General features: G+C 36.8%; 1 protein-coding gene across 4 annotated transcripts in view; it reads left to right on the top strand.

Annotated features, from left to right (window-relative positions):
* Window positions 1–272: 272 nt before the first annotated feature.
* The window catches only part of HERPUD2 (HERPUD family member 2), a 36,086-nt gene continuing 9,042 nt past the window's right edge, over window positions 273–27,316 (top strand). Inside the window, exons 1-5 of one of the 4 annotated variants that reach the window (XM_027539514.1) lie at window positions 273–612; window positions 809–1,219; window positions 16,841–16,918; window positions 20,275–20,388; window positions 22,887–23,041. In XM_027539514.1, the coding sequence (XP_027395315.1) occupies window positions 1,073–1,219; window positions 16,841–16,918; window positions 20,275–20,388; window positions 22,887–23,041 (494 nt within the window). In that variant the 5' untranslated portion in view covers window positions 273–612; window positions 809–1,072. The remainder of the gene's footprint in view (window positions 613–808; window positions 1,220–16,840; window positions 16,919–20,274; window positions 20,389–22,886; window positions 23,042–27,316) is intronic. The other 3 variants (XM_027539517.1, XM_027539515.1, XM_027539516.1) reach the window with 3 other exon arrangements.

The following is a 27,316-nucleotide window of genomic DNA, read 5'->3' as shown; positions in this document are numbered from 1 at the left end:
GGAGCAACACTTCCCAAGTCTTCGAGGTGTGGTCAAACCAGAATGTGCTAGTGCTAAGGCCCAAGTGCTGCTGGAGAAGCGGGGCGGAGGGAATGGTCTGCCCTGGCGGGCTCAACGCACCCACGCGGCCTCCGGGCGAGCCAAAATTTGGCCCAAGGTGTCGGGAGCCAGCCACGGTGGGCGGCGGGCTGCGCCGACAGGACCTGGAAGGCCGCGTGCCGGGGCGAGCCGCCCGTGACGCATTTCCGCCCTGCGTTTTCCGGCTTAAAGGGACCCGGACCTTCTTCACAACAACAACAAAACCAGCGCGCTCGCGGCCGGCGCCCCGACTCTAGTCCCCGCCCTCCTGCCACCTGCCGCCTTCTCGGCCGCACCCGGCAGTGAGCCGCGGCTCCGCTGCCCGAGGGGTCGGGCGGAGAGCTGACCGCGCCCTTCGGCCAACTTCTCCAGCTGCCACCGCGCCGCCTCGCGAGACCCGGGGCCGGACCTTGGGCGCCGCCGATCAGCAGGAAGGGTGCGGCCGCCGCGGAGGACGCCCGGCCAGACTGTGCGATCGGTGGCCGTGCTTGGGCGCGGAGGGCAGCGGTGGCGGGACCCGCGGCCATCTCTCAGGTAGCCTTGCCTGTCACGGCTGGCCGCCCTGAGCGGCCCGTCCCCTTCTCTAACCCGCGTGGAGGGACCATCGCGTAGGGGCCTTGTTGCGTTTCAGGCTGGGGGTCGCGGCGGGGGCGGGGCGGTGGCTCGGGCTGTCTCGCCCTCACCCCTCCCTTCTCACCGCTTTCTCTCTCACCCGGGCCTCCTTCTGTAGTCCGGAGCCCGGCGGAGCCCGGCAGAGCCCGGACCTGGCGGGGAAAACTGCACCCACGGCCGGGCCCCCAGACCTCGCCGCCGCCGCTGCCCATCATCTTCGGTACCTGCAATGGCCTTTGTATCGCCCGATGACTGACTTGGACAAGGAGTATTAAGAACACACTCGCTTCCGTCTCCATCCCAGCTGCGCCGGCAGTAACCATCTCGGCTCATTTGGGCTTAACTGCTGCTCCTCTTGACTCTGTAAGACTTTGGGGGCACCATGGACCAAAATGGGATGGAGATTCCTGTGACCCTCATCATTAAAGCACCGAATCAGAAATACAGTGACCAGACTATTAGCTGCTTCTTGAACTGGACCGTGGGGAAACTAAAAACGCATCTGTCTAACGTGTACCCTAGCAAACCAGTAAGTGTCTAAAAGCTGGGCACAACTGCTCTGGCCAACAGCTTTTCGTGTCCTATACTCCCTTACTCCCTGCTTATCCCCTCCCCTTTTGAGTCAAATAGGTCTCTTTTTGACTGTGAGGTATTTTGCATCCCGAGGTTATGTGTCTCTCTTGAGTGTCTGAACCATCATTAATGTCTTCCTGATGAGGTTCAGTTAATTAGTAAAGAGTATACAGAAATATCAAGGGACGTGAGAATTGGCAGGCATACAGTAGGACTGTTTTCCTTGTACTCAAAGTCATCAACCTAATGTGCGAATGACAGATGCATCCTTTAAGAAAAAAGATAAGCACTACAACCCATATTAAAGCTTTTATTACTTATTAGAATAAAATTCCTTTTTACTTTAAACACCTGGCCCAGAAATTTGCTTTCTGCTGAAGAGCGAGTTTTTTCTTGGAAATAAGCATGTGACCTCTATAAAAGTTATAGTTTCCACACTAGTATATATGTTTTAAGAAGCAAAGAGTTTTTAGTTTGACTTTCTCCTGCCCCTCCCTCTCTCATTTTTCTCTTGTAGAGGACACAGAAATTTTCTTAATTTAGAAGAGAACAGTCCTTCCACCCCGCCACCATTTGGTACATCATTTTATTCCGTTCATATAGCCATTTGTAAATCAGTGTGGCAGTGTTTTCCATTCTGAATCATATCTGGATATTGCAAACATAATAAATAAAACAGTGCACCTTCATCTGTTCCCAAAGTTAGATTTGAAAGTTATCAACATAGTTGATAATTAAGTCTTGGAATAATTTAGAGAAGTATGTCATGTACAGTGTGTGAAAGTGAGGCTTTCTTGTTCTCCACTGTGTAAAAATTTCGTTCCTGAATAAGTAGTTTTCAGCCATTACTAAACTTTTTTTTTTTTTTAATTAATGAAGAGGCTTGGATTTTTAGGGTGGCAAATATTTTTGGCATCTGGCAAATTTAAGCCAGCAGTAAGGATGTGTTGGAAGGCAACTGTGGTTTCCAGGTTTTACTTAACACTTGTTTTATGCACACAAGTAAGGAAGACACTTGATCTATATTAAGATATTAATGAATTAGTACTGTTTCAGTGTTACAGTATTAAGTTTAGTTAGGCGTTTAGGTTTCTAGAACAACTATAGAAATAGGGCAGTTATTGCAAAAACAGGAGATGTAGAAAAACAACTGTTAGTTGGCATTAGCTATGTTTGTCAGTATTTTTTCATACAAATATTCTTAGAAGGAAAAGTAAAAACCCTAATGTACTTAAGTACTTGAAACAAAATTGTTGGAACTCTAATTCATTCACATCTTGTCTTGAAAGCAAAGATTTACACAGGGGTAACAATTTCTTTGTAAAAATTTCTGTTTTGCGAAAGATTTCCTATTGCATATGATGAAGTAGAAAATAGCTTTTTAGGGTAGTTGGAATTGAAAGTCATGGATGTCCATAGTACTGTTCATAAAAGAGCCATTATGGAGCATATATCTTAAGTACTTACCTAAGATATATGCTCAAATATATACTTATGTGAGGATCTTTATGTGAGTAAACCAAAAGGGACTTGGTTTGTACTGTGATAGAACAAGAGTTATCACTTTTCTGAAACTTTTTCTTTTTAAGGAAGTGTATAAGAGAGGAGTGTAAAACACATTTGTCTTAACCTGCACCTGAGATAAGCCTGTTTTTGCCAGGAGTTCTGCCCTCTTAGCACTAATCTCCAGTGGAGGGCTGTCAGTGCCCATCTGCATCAGTCAGCTGCTGGAGGATAGATAAGCTGCAAATTTCTCTACACCCCTCTCTCCTAACCCGCTTGCTTCTAGGACATGCTGGAGGCAGTTTTGGAAGCTGTACCAAATAATATGCAGCCTGTTAATTACCTAGCCTTGTGGCAAACCTTTTTTTGTCCTCCAGCAGGTTTTCTCCAAGTGAAAATATCTGAAGTTTATTTCTAGGTTAATGAGAGTGGGGATGGTGTACATGTGTTTTATTTTCATAGAACTTCACTGAAAACTTTGTAAGGTTATTAGATTTGACGTACTTAACATTCTAGCTTTTTTATCATCTAGAACTGATTTGAAGTATCACAGTTGTTGAACAGACCAACTGTTTAATGGTACTCCAAAGCCATGGTTAGTCCTCAGCATAGGAATTGGAGTTCTTAAAGTTTACTTGTAAAGTTGTTATTTAGAACAGAGAAATTTAACAATATAAACAATATTATATTAATGATATAATATAAAGGAAGGTTAGGTTCTTATGACCACCCACAATGACTACTTAACATTGATTCTGTTTTAAAGTGTTTCAGGTGCTAGTTGGTGTTTAACAGATCATTTCTCATGCCTAATTCTTTGCATCTCTGCCTGGTGGAGGTGGGTGGACTTTGAAGCAGAGAAGAGTTTAGTGCCTGGTAGAAGCAACTGTTTCATAGCAAGAAGTAGAAAGTTTGTAGCTCTCGTCATTACTGCTCTTATTGGGTCTGGTGGGTCAGGTAAGGTAGAGGCCTTGGTCCCTGTGAGCAGTGGCTTCTAGGAAAATAAATGAGAGCTGTTGGAAGAAGAATGGAGATTTAAAGTTGTTCTTTTAGGATCTCTACATGCTATTAATGGAATTCTGGCTAAACTTTGCAACAGTGTATAAAATCTTAGGATTTTAGTTTTGTGGTCAGATACTGACTTCATTTAATTCAACCTCTCCTTCCCTCAATAAACCCAACCCACAACAAATATACTCCTCCTTCCAAAGCACATGTGCTTGGGCTTCATTGATTTATTTAATCAGGATTTATTGATCTGGCATATGAAGGTCTATATAGTAAGCAAAAAGGCGATACGAGTCCTTTGCTGTTAAGTAGCTCAGGTCTAGTGGGGGATACAGACATAGAATATCATGTGGCTAGTGTCATACAAGAAGGAGGTACTGAGTGCTGTAGGAACACAGGAAGGGAACCGTTCACTCGAGCTGAGATAAGGGAATGTGAAGCTGTTTTAGAAAAGATTCACAGAAACATTTTTCTTAAAGAATTGAGAACAGTTTTAGGGAGGTAAGATGATAGTTTCTTTTTTTAACTGTTCTTTCAGAGGTGTTGTTGCCCTGATGATTTTGAATGCTTTATATTATCTAGTACCTGGTAGTATAGTACTGTGTTAAAAGATTATGCAGAAGTTTAAACAGTCATTACAAAAAACCTCAGATCTGAAATTGAGCTCTGGTGGAGATTTATCTAACTTTGGTGTTGATACTTGGTTTAGAACATGGTTTAAGACCTGGTTAGTGCAGCAGTTCATGTTGATAGTGTATATAATTGTGAATCATATTCTAATATGACATTTGTCATCACTTAATGATTTTAGGTTTTCAGTTCTTAAAGTTGGCCTGTAGTGTGAGATAATTACTCTGAAATTTAGGTAATTGCTACTAGTGGGTGAAGATAACCTATCAAGAGGACTTCTTTTACTTGAGCAGTTTCAGACTTTGATCTAGTTTAGACCAGGTATGTAAATATCAAAATGGTTGAACTTAAAGTTATTCAGTAGAATGGACTGTCCTAGACAAAACTTTAAAAATGGGAAATAAAAAGTAAGAATCTCTAAATCCAATTAGGCACCTTTTTCATTATCTTGTTTCTTACTGTTTGCTCTTATACACAAACTAAGATGAACATGACTTACCCTGAAATCAATTTTGAAGGGACGTGTATCTTTTTGTTTCCCATTTTTCTGTCTTGAACTCAGAGTGCCTGTTGAACATGTCTCTCAGTTCTGGAGAGATTTCCCCACTCTTGCTGCCTTTTCAAATTGTGCCTTTGCTCTGATTCTTTTAGAATTAAAGAAATAGGAATAGAACTAGTTGTATAGATTCTATTCTGAGAATGTAACATTGCATAATTGCCTACAGTTCAGATAGAAGTCTTACTTTCATTGTCAGTGGGAGTAGCTTTTATAATATAATTTGAGGTTTATATCTCCCTTATTTTTGTAATTCCCTATTACCTTACTTAGGAAGGTCATTTTTTATAAAAAAAAAAAAAAAAACAACTTGTAAAACATTGGCTATATTTCCTGTGTTGTACAATATATCCTTATAACTTAAATTTTATACATTATAGTTTGTATTTCTTAGTCCCCTACCCTTTTATTACCTTCCCCCTTCCCTCTCTTCACTAGTAACCACTAGTTTGTTCTGTCTGTGAGTATGTTTCTTTTTTGTTATATTCACTAATTATATTTGTTATATTCACTAGTTTGCTATATTTTTAAATTACACATATAAGTGATATCATATAGTATTTATCTTTCTCTTTCTGACTTACTTCACTTATCATAACTAGACAGGTCATTTTAAAAATCTGCTTGCTTAATCACCTCAAAACTATTGATTTAAAGGGGCTATAATCCACCCTAATTTTTGTTTTATAAGATTTTTATCAAAGGTTGATGGAAAGTTAAAAGTTTTGAATGAATGATGACTAAAGTTTGTTTTATTATGCTCCTCTTGTAGCCTTTTTCTAATGTCTTTCTTGGAAAATAACAGTACTGTGAAGGTGATGTTTTGTTTAATCATGCATCAGTGCTTTTAAAAATAGAATTTTTCTAGAACTTTATTCCTTTACATAATAATTTTTTGGTGTGTGTGTGTTTGGGGGTGGGGTGGGTTGCAGTGGTGTGTTGGTTGTGGGATTTTAGTTCTTTGATCAGGAATTGAAACTGGCCCTCAGCAGTGACAGCATGGAGTCCTAACCACTGGACTGCCATGGAATTCCCATACATAATAAATACAGATTTGCTGGTCTTGAATGTTTTACTTAACTGTCATATTTGGTGCTCTGATTTTAAACTGACATTTACTAAGTGGTTGTTGTGTATACCAGTCATTCTACTAAGCGTTTTATATATTTATCACATTTATTCCTCATAGGTTATGCTGTAAGTTTTATTATCAGCTCTCTGTTACAGATGAGGAAGCTGAGACTTGGTTATTTTTTTTTTTTGCCCAAGGTCATACAACTTTAAGTAGAATCAGAATTTGTATTTAGGTTGGTCTGGTCTGACTTGCAAGCCTCAGATCTTAAACATATGTGGTTATATATAATAACATGAAGAAAGGCATTTAGGGCTTGGCTCTATCATTTATATACTTGCAAATTAAAAAGAAGTAAGTAAACTGTAAAAAGACGTGTGTGTTCAGATGGTTTATCATCTAAAGACTACAGGTGAATGGGTAACATAGTTTTAATACTGTTCTAATGTATCAGTTTAGACTGTGGTTATTTTTGTTATTTTGATAAATTATAAAGAAGGTATAGGAACATAATATCTTAAGACTTCACAGTACATAGCTTTGCCTGTCTTTTCACATTCCTGCTTGTTTGTGTGACCCACAGCAGTCATACATTCTGGCATCTCTGTTGTATGTATACCTAATTTGGCCTTTGAGTAGAAACAGCTAAACACAGAATGTCCCTTTGGAGTTCTAGAGGAAATTATTGTTTAAGCTCTGTGAGCTTTTTTTGTTTACTGTCGTTGTAAGAGGATAAGAGGTAGAGGCAGTTTGATTAAGCTGTGCTTCCATTTACAGTCTCTCTAAATTTCCTGAAGCTTTAGATTGGGTGGATCTAGTGGAAATAAGAGGGAGATACATTTCAGTACAAATTCACAGAATTCATTTCCCATAGAAAATGATATTTTGTGCACTTCCTGGGAACTAGCTCTTTAAGGCTGTTTGACATTTGCAGCTGAATTATATGTAAGTACGGAAATGTTAATAGTTAACTGTTTTCAAAGAAATTGGACTGTAGTTCTTTGAACCAACACGTAAGTTGACTGTTGCATTTGCTAAGCTGTTTGATTATGTTGAAGTTGGATATACTAAGGACATGATTTTTTTAAGCCAAACATAATCATGAGAGACCCATTGAATCCTTCACATAAAAAATCTAATCTTTTGATACCAACTACATGACTTTCTGGGCTTCCCAAGTGGCTCAGTGATAAAGAATCTGCCTGCGAATGCAGGAGACACAGGTTTGATCCCTGGATTGGGAAGATCCCCTGGAGAAGGAAATGGCAACGCACTCCATTATTCTTGTCTGGAAAATCTCATGGACAGAGAAGCCTGGCGGGCTACAGGCCATAGGGTTGCAAAGAGTCAGACATGAACTAATGACTGATGAGCAAGCAAGCAACATGACTTGCCAGAAATAAAAAAGTGTTGTTCTCTTAGTAAACTCATGTTAGACTCTTATGAATATTTTAAATGCATTAGGGATACGTAGTATTTCATTTTGCTATCTAGTTAAACATTAAAAAGTCAGACACTTCAGATAAAATATATGTAAACCTTTTAGAAAGAAAACATCTTTTCCCAGTTTAGGATTTATTTTTGTATATTATACTAGCAGATGAACTTTCCTCACCTTGGTTTTTAGCAATCTCTGTTAATAGGTAGCTAAGTTTTGGGGCCAGCTGATTAAGCAGCTGTTTATTTGGAGTGGTATAGTTCTGTCTCTGGGCTACTCAGAGTGCCAACAGGATGTTTCCAGCTTGGTAATTTAGCTGCCTCTGCTCTGCCATATATCACCAGGCTTCATCTAGGGTGGAGCAGTGGAGATGGTGAGAGTATTAATAGTATGTTGTACTAAGTCACTTCAGTCGTGTCCAACTCTGTGTGACCCTAAGGACTTCAGCCTGCCAGGCTCCTCTGTCCGTGGAATTCTCCAGGCAAGAATACTGGAATGGGTTGCTGTGCCCTCCTCCAGGGAATCTACCCGACCTGGGGATAGAACCTGTGTCTCTTATGTCTAACCTGCATTGACAGGTGGGTTCTTTAGCACTAGAGCCACCTGGGAAGCACTATTAATAGTATACCTGATAGGATTTGCTGACTATTGATGTAGGGTGTGAACAGAAGGAAGAATGGTGGTGCTGTTAATGGAAATAGTCAAGTGTATTTATATGTTACTCTGTGTAGACAGTATCTTAACAGAAGAAATTTTTAATTGACAATTTCATTAGTACTTTATTTTAAATTTACCAATCCTGAGTCTTCTGAATTCTTATATTTAAAGGACACCATGTAATGTTGTTTTAATTGAGAGAAAAATGAAACTTCTATTGTGCTAAGCTACCGAGATCTTGGAGGTTTGTTATAGCAGTTAGTGTTACTTACCCTAACTAATACAGAAATGAATTTTTAATCAAAGTAAAAAATACTGTTATTAGTATGTCTGGATAAATAAAACTGTGTCACTTTTACAAGTTAAACTGAGTTTGAATTGAGATCTCAAAATCCGTTCTTTTCCTAATACTGTAGCTTATAATCCAAACCAATTGAAAATTCAGTTGATGGTTGTGTGGTTTGTTACCGTGTCTAAGCACTGATTTTCCAGATATTTAAATTAAATTACTGATATTTAAACTGAATTTTTTCAGTATTTTTTTTAGTGGAGAAAATGTCAAGTCTTATTTAATTTATGCATCTGAAAACTTTTAATCTATTATCAACCGCAGTAAAATTAAATAATTCTTTTTCCTTTTCCTTCTGATTATCTGAAGGCATTTGAATATTCCATTTAAAGCAACAGTTTTAAAAATTGAGATATAATTCAGATACTATAAAATTTACCCTTTAACACGTACAAGTCAGTGGTTTTTAATACTTCACAAAGTTGTACAATCATCACCACTGTCTGGTGTTCTAATGTCCAGAACATTTTCATCACCCCATACTCACTAGCCATCACTCCTCGTTCTCTGTTTCCTCAGTCCTTGGTAACCACTAATCTACTTTTTGTTTCTATGTATTCACCTATTCTGAAAATTTCACATAAATGGAACTGTAATACATATGATCTTTTATGTCTTACTCTTACATTTAGCATGTTTACATGATTCATTCATGTTATAACATGTATGAGCTCTTCCTTACTTTTTATGACCAAATAATATTCCATTGTATGTATTAATCAGAGAAGGCAATGGCACCCTACTCCAGTCCTCTTGCCTGGAAAATCCCATGGTTGGAGAAGTCTGGTGGGTTGCAGTCCATGGGGTCGCTAAGAGTCAGACACGACTGAGTGACTTCCCTTTCACTTTTCACTTTCATGCACTGGAGAAGGAAATGGCAACCCACTCCAGTATTCTTGCCTGGAGAATCCCAGGGACGGCGGAGCCTGGTGGGCTGCCGTCTCTGGGGTCGCACAGAGTCGGACAGGACTGAGCGACTTAGCAGCAGCAGCAGCAGTATGTATTAATAGATGTCACATTTTGTTTGTCCATTCATCAGTTGGTAGGCATTTGAGTTGTTTCTGCTTTTTTCCTCTGTGCATATTCTCTTACAGGCTTTTGTGTGGATATGTGTTTTCTCTTCTCTTTGGTATATACCTAGGGATGGATTGGATGTGTACTGAGTCATATGGTAGCTTTCTGAGGAACTGCCAAGCTTTTTAAGAGGCTATGCCATTTTATATTCTCAGTAGTAATGTAAAAGGGTTCTTTCTTCACATTTTCATCCATACTTGTTTTTGCTTCATGTATTTTTTGGGTGGGGTACAATGTAATTTTGTTATGTTCTGCTTTTTTGAAAATTGATGGTCCCTTGCTGTGGAAAGATAAAAGTTTATTTGAAATAGACTATTTATTTAGAGAAAAGTTAATACTAAGATACCAACACACGATTGTTCCTTGATAATAACATGGTAATATCAGTACCATTTGCAGAAATGAACCAGATGAATTTAGCACCAGCAAGTATTTTAAGCTAGTATTGTGATTCATAGACTAAATACTAACTAAATACTTCATTTTCTTTCTTAATGATTACGTGTAAAATAACTGATACCATGAATTTCAAATAAGTTATGTCTTCCAAATCTATGTAAATGCTTTTGGACTCATAACACTTCATTTAATAGAGTGGCATTTAGCATCTCCTCTGCAGGACACATGGCTAGGCTATGGGAGCAGAGGGATGAGCTAGACAGACATGGACCCTCTTTTGTTCTTGACAGTCATATCCCACTTAGGGAAATAAACTCGTGCACATAATTACAGATTATGACTTGTGTTATGAAGAAAACAAACTGGGTGTGTAAAAGACAATACTCTTCTTTAAGTTTGTAAATCAGGTAAGGCCTCTCTGAGAAGGTCATTTTAAAGTTAAGACCCAAAAGATGATTAAGAAAAAGTTAGGTGTGCAAGAGCTGGGAGAGAATACTACAGGAATGGTGTCTGAGTTGGTGACGAGCTTAGCATGTTTGGAGATCTAAGTGATTGCCCATTTGGCTAATGAGAGAGGAGGAAAGAAGAAAATCAGAGGATGTGGGAAAGAGATGGAAAGCAGATCTGCTGGGACCACCTGGTTATGGTAAGGAATTAGAATTAAATCCAGACTGGTAGGGATCTACTAGAGAGAGACAGGAGTGATTCACATTTTTAAAAGATCACTCTGTTTACTGACTGTAGACCAGAGTGTGTGAAGACCAATTAAAGATGCTGTTTATTAATATTACAGAAGTTCAGGCAAGAGGTAACAGTTTAGATTAGAATAATGACGATGGAAATGGAAAGAAATGGACTGAGAGGGGCTTCTGGAGATAGAGTCCGTGAGATTTGCTGATGGTTAGATATGTTAGACAAGGTGAGAGAAAAATTGAGGATAACGCCCAGAGTTTTGGCTTAAACAGCTGGTGGCAAGTTGTTTAAGAAATAGGGAACAAGTAAGGGGAAAGATCTGGAGATTTGGGAACTGAGAACTGTTGTAGATGTTTTGACTTTGAGTTGCTTACTAAGATATCTGAAGGTGGGGACTTCACTTGTGGTCCAGTGGTTAAGATTCTGCATATCTTCTGCAGAGGGCATGAGTTTGATCCCTGGTCCTAGAACTAAGATCCCATGTGCTGCCCGGTGTGGCCAAAGGCAAAAAACAAACAACAACAACAACAAAAACTCAAAAAGATATCTGAAGGTGTTAGATGTCTAATAAATGGGTGGGTATATGGATCTGGGTCTGAGAGGGAGAGAGGCCTTTGATAGAGAAGCAAATTTGCATCTCAGCTGAAGAAGCTTTCTTCACTTTTAAAATTGGATGAAAAATTTAGCCAAGGACTCTGGAGGGACAGTGACCAGTGATATGAGTGAAATGTACAAATGCCTGTTAATGGATTTTGTAAACTTTGATTGCTCTTCCAGAGGTGCAAATGGTGAAAGCCATGGTCTTTTCTCCTCGCAAATGTCAGAACCTTTTGCGGCACTTTCGGCCATGCTCTTCCTCATCCTGCTGAGGGACTTGCTTGGCCATTACCCAGCTTTTCTGTTCAGTGGGTATGAAAGAAAGAAAGTGAAGTTGCTCAGTTGTGTCGGACTCTGTGGCCCCATGGACTGTAGCCTGCCAGGCTCCTCCATCCATGGAATTTTCCAGGCAAGAGTACTGGAGTGGGTTGCCATTTCCTTCTCCAGGAATCTTCCTGACACAGGGATCGAACCTGGGTCTCCAGCATTGCAGGCAGATGTTTTTACCGTCTGAGCCACCAGGGAAGCCCGTGGGTATAGGCTTTAAAAAAATAGGACTTGGCAGTAAGGGATTATCAGTCTCTGGGCTTTTAGTAGTGCTATTTCAGTCAGCTGTATTTTGGGTTAAATAGATTGTGTGCTGTTAGGTTTGAAAGTTTGATGAGTATTTGTATGTATTTCTGAAACTAGGACTCATAGTTTTAGGACTAGGAGTTCTCAAAATCTTTAATTTGGAGTTTTTAATTTTCACATAAGAATTATCATTATAGATAACTGAATGATTGCTTTATAGCTGACTCTCATGAGATTTTAGTACCTATATTCTAAACTAAGTGATCTTCCTAAATGTCTTTAATTTATATGGCTAAGTTTTTCAAGCATGGGCTTCTGGAGTCTGTGAGGTTGCTGACTGATAGTGGTCTGTATTGTTTCTGTGAAAAAATTGTTTTTAAACCTATCTACTAAACAGTTATGAGAGTAAACTAAGTTGGATTGCCACTGTACTTAATTTATATATATACATGTCAGTAGTCCAAATATTCTAGCACTTTTATGTCCCATCTTGTTTAAAAATGATACTTGTGATAAAGTACATGATTAATTCCATTACTGTTACAGTTTAATAGTAAAGTGGAGATTACCTATGTAGAAAGCAGCTAATACATAGTTTTCTTACATTTTGAAGTAGTTGATAAATACTTCTTTCATCCCATCCACTCAGTACATCCTTTCACTAAAAATCTGAAGGTAAGTAATTTATGCTTTGCACATGGACTTCTTGACTTTTTTTTTTAAACTAATTTCAAATATTTTTCTATGTAGAGAAGGTGAAATGAATTAAAAGTTTTCTTTTTGTTATTTATAAATGGCATTTTAAACTGATTCTTGAAAGCTCTTCAAACATGGAATAGGGCTTGCTTTTTTATTCATTAAATTGATAGTTATTGCAACTTTAACCAAACCTATTTAGCAGTATCCTAATCATGTTCTTATACATAATGAACAAAGGTAGTCTGCCACTGGTCATACAGCTTATCAATACTGTCACAAAATCTCATTAATCCTCATGAAACTGCATGATGTCAGAGAAGCAGTTGTTAGAGATTAGTATCAAATGCTCATTGAACATTTTCTGAGTGTTCTGCTCTGTTGTTAGAGGTTTGTGTGCATTTTTATTGTTGTGAAAATTCAACCTTGTGAAATGGGTACTATTATTGCCTTCATTTTTTAAATAAGAAAACTGAGGCAAAGAATGGTGGTAGTGGGATTGTGTACAAGTTTCTTAACACTTCTTCGCCTCTCTCTGCCATATTCTTCTCTAAGTTCAACTCCTTCACACAAGATTTTACCCCTTATGAGTTACTCAAGAACATTGTTCTGGAAATTTTCTGTTTTTCTCTCCTGCATCATCACTTTCCTGAGGATGGATTATTTCTATTGGCATACAAACATGTTATTTCTCTTTCCTTAAAAAAACAAAAACACAAAACAGTAAAACAAACAAGATCCTCTTTTGACTCCACTTCCCTTCCAGCTATTACTTTCATTCCCTTTCTGTCTTTAGTGCACAACTCCTTATAAATTGTGAATATTCACTATTTTTAACTGTACTCCTCTCCTTGTCTCTTAAATACATCCCAGTTAAGTTTTACCCTACTGTTCCACCAAGATTGCTTTTATCAAGGTCACCAGGGAGCTCTATGTTGCAGGATATGGTGGGGGATATAGAGAAATGAATAGTATGAAAGAAGGATGTTATGAGTATATAACAAAAACCTAGAAACATTCAAATATCCATGTTGTAAATTTTAGTCTTTCTATGTAATGGAGCATTTAAAAAGAGTGGGGAAGACATCGTTATACTGCTAAGGAGTAATTGCCAGGGTAAAATAGGTGAGAAAACAAAGTACTAAAGAGTGAGTATCGTGTTCTACCTTTTATGTGAAAAAAGAAGGGAAATACAAGTGTGCTTATATCCACATTTGTTATGTTGTTGAAAAACCATGGAAGGGTATTTCAGAATTACAGAGGAAGAGGGTAGGAGATAGAAGCTAAACCTCTTTGTACCTTGTTCTATAATTTTTCCTTTGTTTCTGTGTATGTTATATATAATTTTAAAAATTAAATAGAAAAAAAATTCCTACACAGTTTAACAATGTCAGGATGTTAACAAAATTACAAGTAATTTTGAAACACTATTTTGACTACATATCTCTAGTAGGATAGATCTAAGGACTGAAAAAGTGACAAGAAATCTTAAACCTCATCCAGAATTATTGCGATTATACATAGTAGGATAAAGCACATAAGTACTTTTGCTAATGGCATAATTTTGTTAATATCATTAGTAAAAAAGATTTTCAGGGTGACAGATGTATAAATAAAATAAAAAACCATATACCATTCAATTAAAATCAGAAAAATGAATATTCACTCTGGGTTTAAGTTTCTCCTTTGCAAAAATACATATTTTGTATCTCTCTTGAAGAATCTTAGAAATAATAGCAAGTGACCATAAGTAGCCTTAGGCCCCAGATTTTGTCTTTAGATGCCATTTCCTATTAAAAGGAATAAAGCCCCTGGAACTGTGGCTCTCTCCAGGCCTGGCAAAAGAAATGTGGAAGGTGAACCTTATGTGCCCGAAAGCAAGGAAGCTCTTACATACTACAGAGGTCAAAATTATTTTCTAGCCCTAATGAAATAATGGATCTAGGCAGTTTGATCTAAGTTATTAAAACGGTGAATGTTTGATGGAGACTTCATAGGGATGAATCAGGCTGACAATATTTAAACACACTGATCGATCTTAACATGACTAAAAGTAGGTCACCCAGTCTACATGTGCTAATAATGATGTGATACAACAGGAAGTTCTCTTGTCAAACAAAAAAGAACCTGAAGTTAATCAACCCTCCGGATCTAACTGCATTTACAGAAGACTACAGGACAAACTATAGGATACCAGGACACAGTCAGTTACATCCAGACTGCAACATGTACCCAGGGAAAATTTTGAAAGAAGTAGAAGCTGTTAAAAGATTAAAAGAGACATAACAACCCAATTCCATGTGTGGACCTTGTTTGATTCTGATTTAGACAAACCATCAGATGGTAAAGAATCTGCCTGCAATGCGGAAGACCTGGGTTCGATCCCTGGGTTGGGGTGAGCCCCTGGAGAAGGGCATGTCAACCCACTCTAGTATTCTTGCCTGGAGAATCCCCATGGAGAGAGGAGCCTGACAGGGGCTGCAGTCCATGGGGTCACAGAGTCGGACACGACTGAGTGACTCAGCACAGCACAGCACACATCCCTAAAAAGACATTTTTGAGCAAGTGGGGAAAATTGAGCTGTACTGGATATTACTTAATAAGAAATTAATGTTAATTTTATTGAAGGTGGTAATATTGTGGTTAGCTACAAAAATAATTGCTACAGATACATGCTATTTTTTAAAACGTGAGAAGAAATGATATGGGGTGTTTGCTTTAAAACTCTTTTCCTTGCCAAAAATGAAATGGGGGTGGGTAAATGAAACAAGAATAGCAAAATGTTGATAATTGTTGGAGCTAGATATTTGGGAATTCCAAAGATGGTAAGGGGCTTCATTTTATTCTCTCCACTTTGTGTGTGTTTGAGAATTTTAATAGTAAAGTAAAATCATAAGAAAAGACTGATATTTTTTGTATCAAGTGATATAACATAGTATCTATGAAATGTTTGAACTGATAGTTTATTATGGCTATAGTATTTATCAAAGGAACTTCTTTAGGTTGCAGCTGAAGTAATAAGTATATTGTAGAAACTTACAAAGCATCATCTAATTCATTTCTCCAGGGCTTAAATCAGTCTTTATCGCTTAGCGTTTAACTTACATAATTTACTATTGTGCCCCACTCACTGTTCATATGTATTGATTAAAGTTTCAAGACTTGTGATATGTAGTTTCTCAAAAAAATCCTGTGTTGTATTTGGTTGTTTATATATAAGAATTTGTATATGTGCATTTTCGGAATGGTGCACTCAAAAATACTTCTGGGGAAATTAAATTCTGCCTAAAAGCTAAGTATCTTGGAAGGACAACTATACCTTTGGTACCTAAGGACCCTTGAACCACAGGTCTTAACTACAAAATGGCTCTTTTTACTGTGGTTAATTTTAATGTAAGACTTTTTTATTAGCCATGTTGCATATATAGACTGTTTGAAAATTGTTACAATTATTGTTTGGATTTGGCATGTTTAGTAATTGTCAATATAGCCAATATTTGTTTTAATAGAATTCAAGGAACGCTTGCCTGTTTCTCCATTATGAAATAGGAGGTCTTATGGGAACTGTACATAAATGTTTTTATTTTAAATACCTAATGCTTGTAGTGTGAGCACTTAGCAGATTTATTAGAAGTACAAAATAAGGCAGAGATAACCAGAATTTATTTTATATTTTGGGTTGTATATGGAGATGGCACTTGGATCTCCATGCCCTTGAGTTTGTTTTTCTTTAGTCTTGTGTTTTTGAAAAATGTACAAATGTATTCATGAGAATGGCAAGAATAATAAAAACTAGAATAGTTATCTAAAACTGTAAACTATATGCAAATGGCTTTGAATTTAAAACTGATAAATTACCCTGCATGATGTTACTAAAGAAGAAAATACATTTTATGTATACTTTTGATTAAAAATACTGACAAAATAATGCAGAATAACACTGGTGACCTTGGAATTTTATCCCATTGTTGATTGTTAATAGAAAGCCAGCCACCTTCTCATTAATAGTCTTGAAGGTTTTTAATGACAGTCACACATGCATTGCATTATGGCTGAAAGACCAACTTCCAATTTACTTATTTTCCCCCTGTTTTAAAGATAATTTGGTAATTATCTGTATTTTATTATATCTACAGTAGATATGTTACCATTTGCTGAACTTTTAATGTCTTACATGGAATTTGGAAAAACCAAATTCTTAAATTATGTCAGTTTCCTGCGTATTTGTGCCTAAAGGGAATTTTACTTTACCCGTAGTAAGGCATCTTACTCCCAACTTTCAATTTGTATAATTAGAAAAAGTTGAATTTTTTTCTTTATCCCATTTCTTAGTTGACGAAGGATCAGAGATTGGTGTATTCGGGCAGACTGCTTCCCGATCATCTGCAGCTGAAAGACATTCTCAGAAAAGTAAGCTTTTCCACCACTATTCAATACCAGTTACTCAGAGTGCCGAGGAAATATGTTCTGAACTTTCTTTTGATATCCAACCAATTTAGTTCTTAGACACTTAAAATCAACCCTTTTGGGTAGCATAATAGGTGATTCTGATTAGTCAAAAGTTTTATATATCCATCTGATAGCTAAATCTGATAGCATTACACATTTGTGTTCAGGGATTTGTTATCTTGTGGAAGAAAGCCATATTGACTTATCATTAATGCAGGAGTAGAGTGCTCAAGTAGACTGGTAACAGTCCCCTCTCTTAAATCTGTTTTTGATGAAACTACATGACATTTTAATACAAGTTAACTTGGGTTAGGAGTTTAATTTTGGGACCTCAAGTATTACAGAAGGAAGCCCACTTGGTCCATTAGCAAACTTTGAATCCTGGTACTCAGAGTTAAATATATTTTAATATAATTTTTGGATAGAATATTAGTTACTTTAATGGCAGCTTTTAGCTCATGTTTATTTATAGAATTTATACTTTTAGAATTTTTCTGCATTTGAGATTCTTTTTGCTTGTAAATGTAGCAGAATTGAATATGTAGCTGTTAGGTTTCACTTTAGATTTTTTATGTAACTCAGTGTTTTCTGGATATCCCTAATCTCTTTATGCTCTTGTGTATGTTTATGATCACCTGTGGAAAATTTTAAAAAACTTTACACTAGTGTATTCCTTCTGTTTAGATAGTTGACTTTGTAGCTTTGCTAGTGTGACTTCCTGCTGTCATTTTCATTTTAATCATGTAGTTTCAGGTTGCCAAAGTGGTTTAATAACATCTCTCCCTGTCTCTCTCTCCCTACTTCTCCCTCTATCTCAAAAATACTGGCTTTTGTAGCATATATCCTCCCCTCTTTCTTTTCTTAATAGACTTTATTTTTTAGGGTAGTTTTAGGTTCATAACAAAATTGGGAAGAAGGTATAAAGATTACCTATATAACTCCTACCTCCACACACACACAGCTACTCCCACTAACAGCATTCCACATAAGTCTACATTACAGTGCTACAGTAGTTAGAGTTGAAGCCTGTATTGACATCATCACCCCAAACCCTAGTTTACATTAGGGTTCACTCTTGGTGTTGTACTTTCTGTAGGCTTTAATAAATGTATAATGACAAGGATCCACCTTATAATATTGTACAGAATATTTACTACCCCCCAAATCCGCTGTGTTCCACCTCTTCATTTTCTTTCCTGGTTTTATCCTTAAAAACTTTTTTCACTATATGCTCTTTGAAATATAGATTTATTATTTTAACCCAAGGATAGCTAGAGTCTGAACATGCATACTTCTAAAAAGGATTTTACTGCCAGAAATCATTCCCAACCAGAATACTTAAAATGCTTTGGGATTTCCATGGTGGTCCAATGGTTAAGACCCTGTTGCTATCCCTGATCAATTGACCCTAACCCTAACCCTAACCCTAATCCTTGATCAGGGAACTGAGATCCCACATGTGCCTCTATGGCCAATGCGTTCCCCCCCGCTCCCCCCGTCCCCACTAAAACAACAACAACAAACAAAAACCACCCAGCTTCAGTCAAAGGACTGTTGTGTCCCTTATCATAGAACATTTTGAACAGTATGTTTACAGTTCGAACAGATCATTGGACTGTATAACACTTTACTTCTTTCAGTTAAATGCTGTCATTAACTTTACCTGTTTAGTTATAAAATGTCTTATAGAAACATTTCCCAAAGGTGAATAAATACTATGAGGTAATTGTGGTTAATATGACCTTTGAAACTACGTTTGTAAGGATGACCATCTTACACTTGGATGCTTGTTTTACTGCTCTGTATTCCCAAGCTAAGGGGACATTGTAAATCAGGTATCCTTTCTACCTGCTTTGCTTGGTGTACCTCATGTAATGCTATTTCTGGGAATGCCTTTAGTATTCTAACTCCTAGTAACTTCTTCCTCTAAACCCATAAACAGTTATAGTTCATGCATCTCAGTTTTGTGCAAAAGACTGATTTATGTATTTCTCTAATTGCTCTCTAATGTGCTAGTCTGTTCTTTTAAAAAATATTTATTTATTTATTTGTTTTTCGCTGCTGGGTCTTCGTTGCTGTGCCAACTTTTCTGCAGTTGTGGAGAGTGGGAGCTACTCTCTAGTTGCAGTGTGCAGGCTTCTCACTGCAGTGACTTGTCTTGTTGCCAAGCATAGGCTCTAGGGCGCCCGGGCTTCAGTAAATGCCGCTCTTGGGCTCTAGAGCACAGGCTCAGTAGTTGCGGTGCATGGGCTTAGTTGCTGTTTGTGGGATCTTCCCAGATCAGGGATCAAACCCGTGTCTCTTGCATTGGTAGGCAGATTGTTTACCACTGGGCCACCAGGGAAGCCCTAGTCTGTTCTTTTAACAACATCATGAGTCTCCCTAGGGGAGGGCCTGACTCCTGCCCTTTCTTGGATTCACCTCAGAATTAAGCACAGTTCTTGTTTATGGAAGATGATGAATTCCCAGAGCTTTGTTTCTCTTTCTCACAACTGGGCATCTTTTTTTTATTATTTCCTGCTGTGCACCACCCCCCCTTTTAAAAAATCATTTTCTGATTTTTTTCTTTTTAAAATTGTTGCGCCATCCTTTGTTCTTCTCTGCCTCTCCTTACTCTACCTTATTTACTTGCTTTATGCCTATGATAGATATACTCATGAAATCATTAAGCTAAAATGCCAATTAATTATTTTTAGAGTATTTTCCTTCATATTTAGAGTATTTTCCTTCCTCATAGTTGTAGATTTATGGAGAAACATTTGGAATATTTACAGAATATAGTTCAAACATATGCTCTATGTCTGTGTATAAGTGTTAGAGATAAAACCAGTTTTTGACTTAAAAAATAAAATACTATTGCTAAAATTCAGACAGATGAGACTGTAGTGAGGCTATTTGAGTTTCCTTATCACTGTAAGTTTTCAAATAATGAAAACATTTACTATTCGAAGTTTGTAGGCCTAAGCTTCAGTGTGACTGTCACAGTGCTGATATTACTGTGTGTAGTACTTTTATACTGAAATACTAGGTTGCGTTGACACAACTTTACAGCAGTGTTTGCTTCAGAACTCCTTGGTATACAAATAATAATTTTTTCATGTAGTAGTTCCTGAGTATTGAGACCATTCTCTAAGCGTGGAGGAAGCACTGAATTCAGAAGGGTCCCAGTTTATGTGCGGGTGACAGCAGTGTGTTACTAACAAAAGGGCTGTGGTAGGAAGACACTTAAGTTTTGAGTATTTCTGCCTAGCCACTGACATTTTTGAGCTGTGTACTTTCCAGTACTACCCTTTAAATGTAATTTTCTTTAATTTTAGCAAGATGAGTATCATATGGTTCATCTAGTCTGTACTTCCCGGACTCCTCCCAGTTCTCCAAAATCCAGCACCAATAGAGAAAGTCATGAAGCACTGGCATCCAACAGCAATTCTGTGAGTTGTTTGGGGCAGAGTAAATGCTGAAGTTTTCTGATTATCCCTTCTTGCCTCTAAAAACTAAGTGGAAAACAGAACAACTGGATCTCATGGGTGGTGAGACTGGGTTGTGAACAGCTTAAGTTAGTCATTTAAACTTCATTTGTAGAGATCCAATACACAGTGTAATCCCCTGAAGCCTGTTCCCCATGAGTTATAATTTGCAGGTCAAATTATAACTCATTATGGCAGGTCAGTAATAGACCCAATTTTCAGTATTTAATTACTGAAATACTGAAAAGACAGAATTATGATATGGTTATATAATATAAACTCTACAGCCAATATTTCAGAAATGTTTAAGGTATTTTATATATTATATTTAATCAAGGTAGATTAAAGTATTTAAACTTTAAGTTTGCTAAATCTTCTTGAAGAAGATTACTTGTTCAATAATTGTTTTTTAAAATGACTGGATTTGAGTGTATATTCCAACTATGGGAAGAATAATTACTTGATGTACCCAGTTCTTTCAGACTTGAGTATTCATTTTTCCCTCTTTAGTTTTCCATCTGCCTAAAATTGTTTTGGAAATTTAAAAAACTAGTTGAACTTTTCAACTTAGACCTTTTTTACACAGTCCAAATTCTTTTATGTTAAATTATTTTTGGTTTCCCGTAGAAGCTTTATGGGACACTTTTGGAGGTGAAGGAAAAGGATTGGTTGAGTGGGAAGCTGTGTAAAGCTCCCCGGAGCGGGGACTTTTGTGCTGCTAAGTGTACTTTCCTTCTTGTCAGGAATCCAGCCAAAATTTTGAGGAGGGGATGAATGGCAGGGGTGATAACGAGAGACTGGTTGTTAACTGCATCTTTAAGAAACCAGATCTTGTAGTTGCTCTCTTTAATTAGCATAGCCTCAATGGTAAGTATTTTCTAGTACTAGCCGTGGGAATTCAGCTTTCACTAAACTGAAAGTTGTTTTGTCCATAAACCTAAGGGTCTTTGTATGTTTCCCACCTTGCATAAGAAGGGACAAAACCCTGTACTGGCATAGAATTCTCTTTATAGTCTTTGAACAGTTGTGTTGCTCCAGTTTCTGTTGACAGAGAACTTTCTTTTCCCTTATCTAGTAGTTCCTCGGCCATGATTTCATTTCTTTATAATATATATTCAGTTTTTCAGAGGTGTGTTATAAAAAAATCTAAGAAGTATCAAAGGAGAATGAAATTGAATTCCTCTTAATTTTTTTATGGCTGATAAATTTCAGTGGGACTTGATAATGTCTTAAAAATCTGTTCATGAAAGTTGTCTAATAAGGTCAGAAATAATTAGTTCTAGAGAAATTAGGGTGTGCTGCCAAATGCCTAGGCCTTTCTTCTATTAATTTTTTTTAGTGAATACCATATTTTGATGATCCATTTAATACGAAATCTTGCCAAAAGAGAAGTCTTTCCAGGTTGTGTGCCTAATAATCAGCCTCCCTAGTAAGATATTTGGTGTCTGTTTGGTATGGAATAACATTTTAAAGCTTTTGTTAATTTTTCAAAGGTCTCACATGGCAGGACTAAGGAAGGTAGACATGTAAAAAGACATGCTGTAAATAGGAAGGCAGTACCAGTAATGTGATTTTAACACACTTGGAAGGATGTCGAAATTATCTTGTATCCAGTTTTTTAAAGTAGGTAATTTATATAAACTGTAATTGTGTTTTAAATTTACATAAAACACTTGACAAACTATTTTCAAACAGCAACAAATTGAGGTGGTCTTCAAGGGGTTATATTGATTGAAGCTGTTGAATCTGTAAGCTACTGACACCATTAATGCATTAAAATTTTAAAATTCTGTTTGGTATCTTGTTTATCTTGTTAAAAAAAAAAAGAACAGTATTTGTTGGTAGTATCTTTAATAGGATTTTAGGACTGAAAGGAATCTTGAAAATCTAGTTCAATCTCATTTCTTATAGGAAAGCTGTGACTTAGGGGTTAAGTGAATTGTAAGGTTATGTTCCTTGTTAATGTCAGAGATAACACCAAATTCTAGCACACTCTTCAGTGTTTTAAACCAGTATATGACTAATGGCATGTTATACAGTAGCTGGTACATAGTAACTGTTTAAGTGATACAGTTATTAGTACCATTATTGAACACTTCCTATGTGTTAAGCATCATGAAAAGAGCTTTGCATGCATTAATTTTCACAAATTTTGTATGCTATTTTTGGTATATAATTACTACTCAGCCTTTTATAGTTGAGAAATGGACTATTATTGTATAATTAATGGATTTTGATTTTCTAAACTCTTTAGTCTCATGAGAATTAAATTATTTATACCTATATATATAAATAAATAAATATACCTATTATGCTGGGCACGCAAGTCAAATCAGTAAATTTTTAGAATTCACTCTTTGCGGAGGGATTTCACAGATGCATTTTTAGTAATGTGTCTATAATATTGTGATTATAATGAGTTAAATCTCCTTGAAAAAAAATAATTACATTTTTGTTTGTAGAGTTCAGATCAGTCAGGATCATCAACTCCATCATCCAGTCAAGAAACCTTGACTTTAGCTACCAGTTCTTCCTCAGAAGGATTGAGGCAACGTACCCTTCCACAAGCACAGACTGACCCAGCACAGAGCCATCAGGTCCCATATGTAATGCAAGGGTGAGTGAAACTGATAGCTTTGGTCCTCTTAAAAATCTATGACTCCAGACTTTCATGGTAGCCCCCTTCACTAATCAAAGTACATTTGAAATTGATTCATATACCTGATTATATGTTTTGTGAATTAGAGGGTTAGGTGTAGCAGTTTTGGGGGGGCTGTTCTGTGTGGTTTGTGGGATTGTAGTTCCCTGACCAGGGACTGAACCTGTGCCCTCTGCAGTGAGAGCACTGGACTGCGACTGAATTCCCTGGAGCAGTGCTTTTGAAAGCTGGTTGTACATTAAAATTGTCGGGGGCAGTACCTTTCAGTCTTTAATGTTTGTGCTAATCACCTGGAGATGTTGTTAAGATGCGGGTTCTGATTCAGTTGGTCTAACAGGGCCTGAGATTATGTATTTCCAGTGAGCTCGGCTGTGATGCTGATGCTTCTGATGCTTTGACCGTAGTTTGAATAGCAAGGATCTAGGTAACTAAAATTTTTGTTTTTACTCAATCTTACTATGTCATGCTCAAGTGCTCAGTCGTGTCCAACTTTGTGACCCTAAGGACTATACCCTGCCAGGCTCTTCTGTCCATGGGATTTTACAGGCAAGAATACCGAAGTAGGCTGCCGTTTCCTCCTCCAGGGTATCTTCCTTACCCAGGGATTGAACTCGCGTGTCCTACATCTTGGGCATTGGCAGGTGGATTCTTTACCACTAAGCCATCAGGGAAGCCCCAGTCTCACTATAGATCTACTCAAACTAGTCTTCTGAAGAACAAATGGGTGAATAAGGTGTTCTTGGAAGAGTATAGAGCCCAGTAATCTGTTTTTTAAAAGTTCTACTGGTGTTTATGATCAGCCAGGCTTGGTAACTACCAAGACAGAGTATTGTGATAAATATTCTGGTGATGTATTATGAAGATATGCTAACCATTGCATGTTATCCAGAGACTTTCTTAAGAGGAGTTTACTCAAGAAGCTTGCTATGGCTGCCTTATATTTAGCAATTACAATAGGCCTCTTGGGTTAGGCAGTTCCAGGGGGAATGCAGCCAACAGCCACAGCAGCTGTGGACAGCTCAGAGAGGAGGATCTTGGGGAATACAGTTTAGATCTGGGTCATGTCTGAAATTGGAGTACTTTTGAAGTAAAGGAAACAGGAATAATAGTTACTGATAGTTGTTTTGCGTTGCATATTGTGCTGTGGTGTGTGTGACGGTGCTCCAGATCTATGATGCTGAGGCTGGAAATAAGCAAATGGCTAGGACCCCCCCAAAATGGTAGTAAGTGATGTAACCAAGGAGTAGCCACTAACTGTTATGCCAAAGAGGATGTAATAACATATGGCTACTTTTTACTTAGAACTTTATAAACTTAATTCAATTCTTAATGTAGAAAAACAAAGCTGAGTATATAGAAAAATATTAAAAAGACTCATTTGTCTCATATTCTTGAGTTTTTCTTCTAAAATTAAGTGTTTAGTGAGGCTGATTGTAGACTTTTATAAAGCATCTCATGAAACTATTTTTGTTTTCAGAAAATGATTATTACAAACCGGAACTTTGTTATTTGTAAAAAAGTATTGTCACGATTTACATGGTAGAATAGTGGCTTAAAATAGTTTGTCTTATGACAGTGATTCCTTTTCTGTCTTTTTTGCAGAATAAAACAGTTCAGTTCCTCTCAGTTTATACAGAGTGCTGTTACTAATATTTTACCAAATATGTTGGTAGTGATGGAAAGTGAGAATGGATATAATAAACCTTGAAGAATATATAATATGTTGAAAATAGTTATGTCTATATAATAATATTTTTACCTCTTTCTCATACTTACAGTGAATATATTAATATATATATATATTTTAACTCTTGATTTATTAAGGTAAAATATACATAAAATAAACCTTTTAAAGCATTTTTAAAGTGCACAGTTCACTAGCATTAAGTACGTACACAGTGAATATATACTCTGTAATAAAGTATATGAAGTTGCATGTTTTCAGAATAAGACCATGGATATCTTGGAAACAGATTAATAATTTCTTTAAACTAGTCTGTTGAGAAAATCAACAGACTTTGGAGCAAAGGCATTTAGCTCTTAGAAGTATATAAAACAGATTAGAAAAATTTGAAATAGTGTTTATTTTGCTAAAAATGAGTATTAAGATGAAGAGAGGTAAAATCCTTAAATAATGTTTAGTTTTAAATCAGGAGGGCAGTACTTAGTGGATGTACAGATTCAGGAGTCAGCCTACCTTGCTTTGAATCCTAGCCCTGTCCACTGACTAGCTTGGGCAAGTCTCTTCTCTTCTTTGCTTCAGTTTGCTCATGATCTGCAGATAATAGTATTTATTGTATAGGATTTCTGTGTGGATTAAGAGTTCATGTATGTAAAGAGTTAAGTGATATGTTAGCAATTATTTATAAATTCATTCATACTTATAAATGAATGCTGTATGTTCATTCAGCAAATATATTTATAGGCATTTGTGAGTCTGACACACTGAAACATCTGAATGAATACCAGTACCGGGTGCTGGAAAATAAATCTGTATTTGGAAAGAGCACTTTGTGATTTACAAAGCAGTTTAAGTGAAAGTTCAATAAGTAGGTTATTTGGCTTAACAATGGATGTGATTTAACCTAATCTTATAGTTGTAATCTTTTACTAAAGAAGACTTTACATCTGTCTTTAAGTAAAATTTTATTTAATACAGCCTTGCCTTACTTGTGCAAGAGCGATAATTTAGTGATCTTGAAGAATTCACCAACAAAATATAATCTCTCCACATCATTTTTAGACTCCAGCACAGCTTATATTTAGCTAGTCACATGTGTTTCCCACCATGTAGGTTAGTACTCTGTCTTTAAAATGGCTAAATTCTGATCACTGTTCCCTGAGTTTTTGAATCACTAGGTTTGGGGTAGTGTTTAGGACTCTGCCAACTTAACAGCATTCTGGGAACCTAGCTTTTCAAGAAATCCTAATGCAGGTGATTATTTGCCCATTAAGCTCTTGAGGAAACAATGAGAAGACCAAACAGAACATGTGCATCAGCACCTTGGCTGTCCATTTATAATGTCACATTTATGAATCTTGACTGACTGTTTTGGACTCAGTGTGTTACGCTGTCATGTTTATTTAACTCTAAAAACTGCTCACTGGTTCATAACAAATTGCCCACTGTTTTGTACACTTAATTTCCCTGCCTGAAATAGTAGCAGCCTTGTTTTATAATTAATAAAACTGAAAACCTACTCACTGTACTCTTCTATCATCTGATTTTTTAATAGCAAAACTGCTTATAACCCACCACCCAGAGATAACTATTACTAACATTTTTGTAGTTTCCTTCTAAATACTTTTCTAAGCATATTTTTTAAATAGAAACATCATACTGTTTTATTTTATAAACCTTTTTAAAAAGCAGAATGTAGTCTGGACATATTTCCAGACCAAATATAGATCTACAACATTTAAAGTTTGTATTAGCAATCAGTTTAGCTAAGGACCTGAAAGGCCTATGCACTGAGAACTAGAAGATAATGATGAAAGAAATTGAAGACACAAATAAATGAAAAGATATTCCATGCTCACGAGTTAGAAGAATTAATGCTGTTAAAATGTCCATACTACTCAAAGCAATCTTCAGTCGGTCTCTATCAAAATTCCAAATATTTTTCACAAAAGTGAACAATTCTAAAATTTGTACAGAACCACAAGATCCTAGATAGCTATAGCAGTCTTGAGAAAGAACAAAGCTAAAGGCATCACACTCCCTGATTTCAAACTATACTATGGAGTGATAATAATTAAAACAATATGGTATTGGCATAAAAACAGACTAGTGGAACAGAATAGAGAACCCAGAAATAAACCCATACATACATAATCAATTAATTTATGACAAGAAGCAAGACTACAATGAGGAAACGACAGTCTCTTCAATATATGGTGTTGGAAAAACTGCAACAAAATTAAGCTAGACTACTATTTTATATCCTACATAAAATTAACTCAAAATAGGAATTCCCTGGCAGTCCATTGGTTAGGACTAGGTACTTTCACTGCTGAGGGTGCAGGTTCAATCCCTGATTAGGAAACTAAGATTCTGCAAGCCACACAGCATGGCCAAAATAGAAAAAGATAACTCAAAATGAATTTGATTTGAATGTAAGGCTTGAAACCATTAAAATCCTAGAATAATATAAAGCTCCTTGACACTGGACTTGGTGATGATTTTTTAGATTTGACAACGAAAGCAAAACTAAATAAATGGAATTACATTAG

The sequence above is a fragment of the Bos indicus x Bos taurus genome, chromosome 4, assembly GCF_003369695.1.
Source record: "Bos indicus x Bos taurus breed Angus x Brahman F1 hybrid chromosome 4, Bos_hybrid_MaternalHap_v2.0, whole genome shotgun sequence".
NCBI lineage: Eukaryota > Metazoa > Chordata > Mammalia > Artiodactyla > Bovidae > Bos > Bos indicus x Bos taurus.
Note: the sequence above shows the minus strand (reverse complement) of the source record. Positions and strands in the feature narration are given on the sequence as shown.